The sequence below is a fragment of the Callithrix jacchus genome, chromosome 4, assembly GCF_049354715.1.
Source record: "Callithrix jacchus isolate 240 chromosome 4, calJac240_pri, whole genome shotgun sequence".
Taxonomy (NCBI): Eukaryota; Metazoa; Chordata; class Mammalia; order Primates; family Cebidae; genus Callithrix; species Callithrix jacchus.
Window position 1 is genome coordinate 118,310,251 of NC_133505.1, and position 9,747 is coordinate 118,319,997.

The window sequence follows — 9,747 nt, forward strand, 5'->3', positions numbered from 1 at the left end:
GTTTCTCACTTCCTGAAAGAGAATCAGTCTGTGGAAGCTTGGAAATATTTCCAGCAACGGGCCAAAAGGAAGTTTAATTTATGATGAGCAATTCACTGCCTTAGTCTTTTTAAATAAGATGGAAACAAGGTGACTTAATTGTTGATTTATTTACACGGTGGAGGTTATCCTTGGCACAGGGGATGGAGCTTTTGAAATCTGGTGATTTAGAAAACATGGGTGTGTCTGTGAGTTAGTAGTTGATTGGGGCTGTAAGTAGTAGATATATCTTAGGAAACAAGGGATTGGAAATTGTTATACCATATATGGAGAGATTTACAATTTCAAAAGAGTCACAATAAGAACGTCAGTGGTCTGGGTCATTGCTGCTGTCACATGGAGGGGTGCACCCCTTGGCAGTGTGTTTCCTCTGCCACTGTTCTTGAGAAGAACTATCATTGTGGATTGAGAGAGGCTACATGTTCTTAAACAGCAAGTATTCCAACATACAGAGATGTGTACAAAATAAACAAACACAGAAAGGTGTTACACACAGAGTGGTAAGAATGTCTTATTTTGTGCTTAACTTTGCTTTTATGAATTCATAAATTCATAAAATATCTTATAATACCTAGCATTTACTGAATATCTGCTATATGCCAAAAACTGTGCTGGGGGCTTTATTTATTTAGAGACAGAGTCTCACTCTGACGCTCAGGCTGGAGTACAGTGGTGCAATCTTGGCTCACTGCAACCTCCACCTCCTGGGTTCAAGCGATTCTCCTGCCTCAGCCTCCTGAGTAGCTGGAATTACAGGCCTGTGCCACTGTGCCCAGCTAATTTTTGTGTTTTTAGTAGAAATGAGTTTTTGCCATGTTGGCCAGGCTGGTCTCGATCTCTTGGCCTCAAGTGATCTGCCCACCTTGGCCTCCCAAAGTGCTGGGATTACAGGTGTGAGCCACCATGCCTGGCCCAAGAGTGCTTTTGGTATTATCTTAATCATCAAAACAACTTTACAAGGTGGTCATTATTAATCCCATATTACAGAGGAGATTAAATGATAGGAAATTCTCTAAGATCACAGAGCTATTGCAAGGCTTGGATCTCTTAAAATGCTTATCCTTTCTATTGCACCATTCTAGTGACTCTTGTTGTCTTGAGATTTTGCTGTTGAAAACAATCAAAATATGTCTGAGGAAAAGAGAAAATTATAAAATTCTTTAAATTTACCCACATATTCACTATGTCCAGGCCCCTTCATTTTTTCCTGTGTTTCTGAGTTACTATCATAACAGTATCTTCAGACTCAAGATCCTGCTTTAGTATTTCTTGTGAGGCAGATCTGCTAGCAACAATTTTGCTCAGGTTTTGTTTATCCAGAAATGTTTTTGATTTCACCTTCATCTTTGAAAGATAGTTTCACTGGCTATACAATTCTGGGTTGACAGGATTTCCTACCCACCCCCCACTTTAACACTGTCTCTGGGCACCTTGTTCTTCTCCATTTCTCCTTCCTCCTCTTTCTTTTGATGAGAAGTCAGATCTCAGTTGTATTGTACTTCTGTATGTAATGCTTCCCCCTTTCCTCAGTCTACTGTTATGATTTTCTGTTTTTTTTTTTGAGATGGAGACGGCCTCTGTTGCCCAGGCTGGAGTGCAATGGTACCATCTTGGCTCACTGCAACCTCTGCCTCCCAGGTTCAAGTGATTCTCCTGCCGCAGCCTCCCTAGTAGCTGGGACTACAGGTGCATTTTTGTATTTTTAGTAGAGATGAGTTTTACCATGTTGGCCAGGCTGGTCTTGAACTCCTCACCTCAAATGATCCACCTGCCTCAGCCTTTCAAAGTGTTGGGATTACTGGCTACTTCAGCTTCATTTTTAAAAGATAGTTTCACTGGCTATATAATTCTGGGTTGACAGATTTTTTTTCTCCTTTCAGCATTGTCTCTGGGCATCTTCTTCTCCATCTCTTCCTTCTCCATCTTTTGATGAGAAATCAGACCTCATTTTTAATCTAATTCTGTATGTAATGCTTTTTCTCAGTCTACTGTTATGATTTTTTCTTTATCCTTGGATTTCAACAGTGTTACCTTTTTACTTCAGAGATGATCTGGAAATGCTTCAAAACTGGAAAGATAAAAAGGCATTTCACGGGGGCAGTTTTGGGAATGTGCATTTCATTAGAAAGAACACGAGGAAAAGCAGGAAGGAGAAAACCAACTCAGGGAGTCCAGCAAATGGAAAGGGATGGAAGGAGAATGTGTGAGAGCTAATGCTCAAGAGGTAGGCAGGAACCAGAGCAGAGAAGCCTTTGGATACTTTGCTCAGAAGTTTAGGTTGCTCACTATAGACTGTGGGGAACCACTGATGGGCTTTAAGGAGAGGAGTAATATAATGAGACACATTCTTTAAAGAGATTCCTGCAGCGGCAATGTACTAGATGCACTTGAAACATCATTCTGGAGGGAGGAAGATCAGTCAGGAACTTGTAGTGACGATGCTTACTTAGTAGCCATGAAATGGGGAAGAGCATCCAGTTCTGGGAATACAAGGACAATAGAATAAGTAGGATAGGTCACTGAATGGCCATAGGAGGTTAGGGAGAGGAAGATGGCCTAGAGGAGGCCTATCTTCCTGACTCCAAATGTTGAAGAGTGAAAAATGATGACTTTTGGACTTGAGTATTTCCTGAAGGACATTTGGGTGGAGATGTCCAGTAGGTAGTTAGCTCATGGATCTAGGACTCAGTAGAGACATTCAGGCTGGAAATTTAGTTTTGAAACTTGCATAGGATGAAAACTGAAGGCAAAGGAGTGGGTGAGATATCCAAGAGACAGTGTAGAGTGAGGTGAGCAAAAAGTTAAAGCTATAAAACACCAATAGGCCTAAATCTAAGTCAAATTCAGGGTAACAGAAGCCTATGGAGGAGACTGAGAAAGTATGTTGATAAATAAGGGGAGGATTGGGGGGACCAGATGTAATGAAATCCAAGGTAGAGGAGAGTCAAATGCCTTAGAGAAGGAGGGCAAGAGGAGGACTGGAGAGATTTCACAAATGTGAGACCGCAAAAAGGCCACTGAACCTGGCATCCTGAATCACTGGTGGCTATAGCTGAACCTGTGTAAAACTGAGAAGTAGGCAAAATTTTTTTTTTAAGTTTAAATTTTTTTAGGATTCTAGCTTCACTATTCCTACTCCCTTCTCCACTTTGGTGTTTCCTTTTCCACTGCTCCTTCTCCAGAAGCCCAGCACTGTCCCATCCCCCACATCAAAACCCATTCTCATGTTGTGCATGCAACTTTTGAATCACAGCTGAAATATTACTCTTTACTGGAGCATATGTGTTTTACCAGTGGTGAGGAAAAAAAGACTGAGGGTTTAATATTTGGTGGAATTTCATACAGATACTTCTAAATGCTGAGTTTTTGAGCTGTGAAGGGACTCAGATCTAAGAATCAATTCAACAGCCCCCGGTTCCATCAAATAAACATTGAGAGTTATTTCCATAAGCCGGTTGCCACACAGTGTGCTGGGTGCTGGTGGTATACTTTCAAATGAACCACAAGCACCTGAGGTTGGGGGGTTTTATGGCTAGTGGAAGAGATAGGCACTTACATGGGTAATTCCCTTCAAAGACGTTTGCAAGGCAGGGAAGTTATGGGAAGCTTTCTGGAAAAGATGATGCCAAAACAGAACCTAGAAGGATAACTAGACGGAGGAGGAGCAGGGTCTGGGCAGAATGTCTCAGGCAGGAGGAACAGCATCATATATGCAGGGAACTGCAGGCACTTTAGCTTTCTGGAACCTAAGGTTTATAAGAACTTCAAGAAAGAGGAGGGCTCTGAATGCTGTGCTTAAGTGTTTTCACCCTCCCTGCAGGCTAGACATGTTTAGGTGTGAAGAATGAGGGAGAGGAAGAAATCCAGATGGTTTTCAGTTTCCTGACTTGGGCACCTGAGTGGATGGTGACACCATTCACTAAAATGGGAACTGCTAGTTGAGGAGCAGTTTGTCAGAGGGAGGGTAATTGTAGAACCTCAAAGTGCATATGCCCAGAAGCAACTATTAAGTCGTAAGCTTAAGGGATGAGGTCTAGGCTGCAGAAATAGATGCAGAGATTCAGTGATTTGTTCAGTATCTACTGAGACCAGCTCAGCTGTAGAGACCCCTACTGGGAAGCAGACACCCAGATAGAACAGCAAAGTGGGACTATCTGGGACCAACAGCCTTCTGAACTGAGAGCCTCAAGGGGCTGACAGCATTCTGGACTGAGGGCCTTGAGCAGACACTGACCCATGTATTTATTCTCTCTGAACAGGTGATTATTACTAACGAACAGGTGTTTTCTCATAGAACCAAGATAAACTAGGTAGGCAGCTGGTACCTGCTTACCACCAATCAAGGAGAAACTAGAAAGTATTCTCCATGAGAAAGCCATGGGGGCAGGGTCACATATCCCATGCTTAAAGAATTGTTTTCACCAGTGTATGATATACATACTGTTTTGCTACTTTAGAATGCCCCAAGTAGTTTTCCACTTGGGGTGAGGGTGGCTAGATTTTCCTTGCCACTGTTCTTAGCAAACCATATATCTTATACAGTCAGCATTTCTCAACAAGTATCAGAGCTGGTTTACAGTAGGATTTGGACTAGGAAAGGAAGGAGGGTGTGTTGAGAGCTTAGGCTCTGGAACCTGCCTGCCTGATTTAAATCACTCTTCTATCACTTACTTAATCTGTGACACAGGACAACTTAAATAATTTAAGTCTCAGGGTCCTTATTGATAAAATGGGGTATACAGTTTCCTATTGCTGCTCTAAGAAATTACCAAATTGAATGGCTTAAAAATGATTATTTACAGTTCTGGACATCAGATGTCCAAAAATGGGTCTTATAGGGCTAAAATCAATTGTTAGCAGGACTGCCTCCCTTCTGGAGGCGACAGGGGAGAATCCATTCTTTGCCTGTTCCAGCTTTTCAAGGCTGTCTGGCTTCCTTCCTGACAACTTTCAGCAATGGCATTGCTCCTACCTCTGTTTCTGCCGTCACACCTCTGACATGCCTCCCTCCCTCCCAGGTGGACCCAAATGAACTTGTGATTACCTTGAGCCCACCTGGCTAATCGAGTGATAACCTCAAGATCCTTAAGTTGATCACATCTGGAAAATTCCCTTCATTGTTTTAGGTAACATATATGCACAGGCTCCCTGGATGAGGACATGGACACCTTTGAGGGGACCATTATCTGCTGATCACATAGTATAATAACTACTGCACACTGCTGCTGTGAAGGTTGAGTGAAATAACCATGTCAAGTGATTTATAAAGATTGCAGTGACCTTGCTTTGAAGAAGCTCACATTCTTGGTGCAGGTATCAGAAAGTAAACAACTGAAATGTGTAGGTAATAAGAAAGGTGGTAAAGTCTATGGTGAAAGGACTAGGATAAGAGTGGCTGACGAGGGCCTCACTGAGAAATGTGAGCATAGACCTAAAGGCAAATAAGAGTGAACCATGAAGATATCTAGGGGCAGAGTTAATTGGAGTATTCAGAGAACAAGGAGGCTGCTGTAGCTGATGTGGAGGGAGCAAGGGAGTGAGTGGTAGTGGGTAAAGTAATATGGGGAGGGGAACCATGTGATGCAGGGCCATGGCGGTAGTTTGAATTTTACATTGAAATGGGAGGCCAAGAGGAAGCTACTCCGTATAAGCAAAGAGTGATATGAACTGAACTGGCTTATTTTAAAAGAATCATTCTAGATGTCAGGTGGGCAAAGGAGCAAGCAAGGTGAACATTTAGGAGGCTATTGTAATCATCCAAGTGAACCATGGTGATGCGAATCATGATGGTAACAGAGAAGGTATCAATAAATAATCACGGTTGGTATTTTTAAAGGTGTAATAAACAGGATTTACTGATGGAACTAGATGTAAAATGTGGAAGAGAAGAGTCAAGCATGATCTGATCTCAAGGTGTTTTGGAAATATATTGGCATTTGCTCACATAGGGAAGGGCATGGAAAAGCAGATTGGAGGGTAAACGTGGGAGTTTGGTTTTGGTCAGATTAAATTTGCTATGCCTATTTAACATCTAAGTGGAAATGTCAAGTAGGCAGTTTGAGTTTGAGTTCAGAAGAGGGGCGTGAGTCGGAGATATGAGAAATAGGGAGGGAAGATGGTTTAAAGGTCTTATCCATGAGGTTTACAGATGAGAAGGAACCAGCAAAGGAGAGTGAGAAGGAGCAGTCAGTGAGAAAGGAGGATAAGAGTGATGTCTTTTTTTTTTTTAGACGGAGTTTCGTTCTTGTTACCCAGGCTGGAGTGCAATGGCGTGATCTCGGCTCACTGCAACCTCCGTCTCCTGGGTTCAGGCAATTCTCCTGCCTCAGCCTCCTGAGTAGCTGGGATTACAGGCATGCACCACCATGCCCAGCTAATATTTTGTATTTTTAGTAGAGATGGGGTTTCACCATGTTGACCGGGATGGTCTCGATCTCTTGACCTCGTGATCCACCCGCCTCGGCCTCCCAAAGTGCTGTGATTACAGGCTTGAGCCACCGTGCCTTGGAGGCTGAGTGAGGAATAGTTTAAGGAGAGTAATCGTGTCAAATGCTGATAGGTGTTATTATTGTAACTCACTGCACTGTATACTACCTGTTTGGGGAAAATCTACTCCTGTTACATACTATTACATAGAGAAACTATTTATAACATCACTTTTATTATCAAATGAAGTTCTGCTGCAGGGCACAGCGCACTGGACCATTAGATGCAACACCTGAAGGAAGGCCTAGAGAAGCGTCAGATGCACATCAGCGTAAACAGTTTTGCCACTGGCCCTGCAAATGCCCTCATCAGAAGCCCCATTGCCCTCCTGGAGTAAGCCTGGTGAGAGATGGCTGTGGATGCTGCAAAATCTGTGCCAAGCAACCAGGGGAAATGTGCAATGAAGCTGACCTCTGTGACCCACACAAAGGGCTGTACTGTGACTACTCAGGAGACAGGCCTAGGTATGAGACCGGAGTATGTGCATGTAAGTGTCTTCTGGACCCTCTGGAAAAGATTGAGTCTAGACAGACTTTTCCTTTCCTCTCCTGCAATTGTTAGCTTTGAGTGATGAGCTCAGTTTGGCTAAATATGAGATGGGTTTAGTTTTCATGCACTAGTGGGACTGGCTCCATTGTAGTGGATCCTATGTGAAATTAGCAGATGCTTACATACATTTAGAAACCCATTATTTTCACTGCATTGACATGATCTTGCAGTTCTTCTCAGGTAATTTACTGATAGAAGGTAAGAGGAATCATCCAAATGGAGTCTGACTTCTTAAAGTGCTACAAAATGACAGCTTTTGTTAATACAGTCAAAAAATAATCTGAATTCAGCCTTTTCTGTAACAAAAAATAGTCAGCTTAAAAATATTAGAATGTATACCCATTATTCAGACATACAACTTTAACCTCAGCTTTCCCAACTAATGGTCAAGTTTCTGTGCTTTACTTCAGCAGATTTGTAAAAACAAAACAAACAAAAAGTGAGGTCATCCCAAACCACAACCTGACCCTCAGCTTTATGTGACTAAGCTCTGGAGACTGATTCAGACCATCTACACATTGACACTAATTCAGGATGACAAATTATTTAGGATTAAAAAAAAATTTCTAAGAAGGAAGGCAAATTGCTATCAGAAGTATGGTTATGAGCTGTGGAATGAGAATCTATCTTTGGAGTCAGACTGAATGTGTCAAACTCAAGTTTGACAGCCTGATGTGCCTGCCAGCCCTGTATTGTAGGGTTAAAAATGTGGGATCTGGGTTCAAGTCCTGATTGCTCTGCCAAGTGAATATACTTCATCAAGATGTTTATTATCTCTGTGCCTCAGTTATATAATATACACTTCCTAACTTACAGAGTTGCTAGGAGGATCAAATAAAATAATGACATAAAACACCTAGCACAATATCTGGTATTCAGGAGGTTCTCAAAAATGTTATTTATTGGAATCCTATAAGGAAAACATGACCTATCAAACAATGGCATTCAGGACACCCATTTCTCCCAAGCTGGGCAGGTTATTTCATTAACCCAACAAACACTTAGTGACCATCCACTACAGAGCCAAGCACTGTGGCCAGCAACTGAGGATACAACAGGGAAAAAGTGATACAAGCCTTGGCCTCAGAGAATCAAATATTAAGGTGTCAGATCTTTCCATAGTAATTTCACACAAAATGTGATGAGACTTTCAACAGAGCATAGCCACGAGGAGAGTAATAGGGATAATCTATAACTGGGACACCAAACTATATAGGGTCAAATCTAGCCAACAGCCTGTTTCTGTAAATAATGCTTTATTGGAACACGGCACGTACATTAACATAGAGTCTATGGCTGCTTTACGATGGCAGAATCAGTAGTTTTGATGGACACTCACTGGCTTGCGAAGGCTAATGTGTTTTCTGTTTGGCTCTTTATAGAAAATTTGGTGATCCCTGATCAGGAGCAATGTTTTAAAAACTTTTTGACTTGAGGACCCCCTTTGTAGTCTTAGAAATTGCCTCTTTATACTCTTAGAAATTAATGAAGATCTAAAGAGCTTTTATGTGGGGTTTATCTATTGATATTTGATGGATTAGAAACTTAGAAATATTTATTAATTTAAAAAGAATAAACCCATTGCAGATTAATAAGAAAAATGTTTTTATACAAAATGTGTAATTTATTTTCCAAAGAAAAGTTTAGTAGAAGAGTGTTATTGTTTTATATTTTGCTGCAAATCTCTCTAGTGTCTAGCTCAACAGAAGCTAGCTAGATTCACATATTTATTGCTTTCTTCAATCTGTTACTATGTGTTTTTTTGTTGAAATATGTGAAGGAAATCTAGCATCACACAGCTATATAATTTGAAAAGGGAGGAATATTTTAAAAGGTTTTTCTGATAATTGTGAATACACTTTTATGTTTATTGATATATTAAAACCTGACAAGTGATAGTGTCTTTAAAAATTAGCTGCATCAGAGAATCTGAAACCACATCAATGAACTTTCAGCTCTGTGACATTAAAATGCATTGGTCTATCCAAGACCCATTTGGAACAGATCTTTTACTCATGCATAATTTTACCATTCTATGCATTGTTTATTTGGAAAATATGTTTACTGTGATGTAGAGATGTCCAAAATATTGATACACTTAATTATGTAATGGTAAAAAAAATCACATTAATATCATCCTCATCAGAAGAGTCTACATATTGGATAAATACAAAGATTTCAGTGATGGATATGAGTTTTCCAAAATTCTAATTTTTCCTTGAAATCTTGAATTCTCTCACTGGCAAGAAATGTGGTCACAGTTGTTTTCCTTGAAGTGACAGGCTCATTTTGCTCATTAAAAAAAAAAAAATGTTTCCAAAATACCCAAGTCTGAATAACCAGTTTATTGTCAGTCATTTCTTCAAGTAAATTCCTACTAAAAAAAGTGGTTAGTTCAGCTCACAACTTTACCAATGACATAGTTCCTTAAGTTTCTCTGAGACAGCTATTTGCTTAAGTTTCAAGACAGCTATTGCACTAGAATATTCTATGTATATTTCCTATTTTGTCACATAGAATACTAAAAGACCAGTATTTGATAATTAAGAGTTCATAAAATTAATACTTTTTACTATGCCATCAAGGACATTCTTAGGTAAAACTCCCCCCTGACCTCTTTTAAAGTATAAGTACCTGCAAGGAAAAATACAAGATTACCTCTACAGTGTGATT

General features: G+C 40.5%; 1 protein-coding gene across 1 annotated transcript in view; it reads left to right on the forward strand.

Annotated features, from left to right (window-relative positions):
• Nucleotides 1-9,747, forward strand: part of CCN6 (cellular communication network factor 6) — a 29,694-nt gene that overhangs the window by 14,259 nt on the left and 5,688 nt on the right. The window contains exon 4 of the mRNA XM_035296543.3: nucleotides 6,715-7,012. Within this exon, the coding sequence (XP_035152434.3) occupies nucleotides 6,715-7,012 (298 nt within the window). The remainder of the gene's footprint in view (nucleotides 1-6,714; nucleotides 7,013-9,747) is intronic.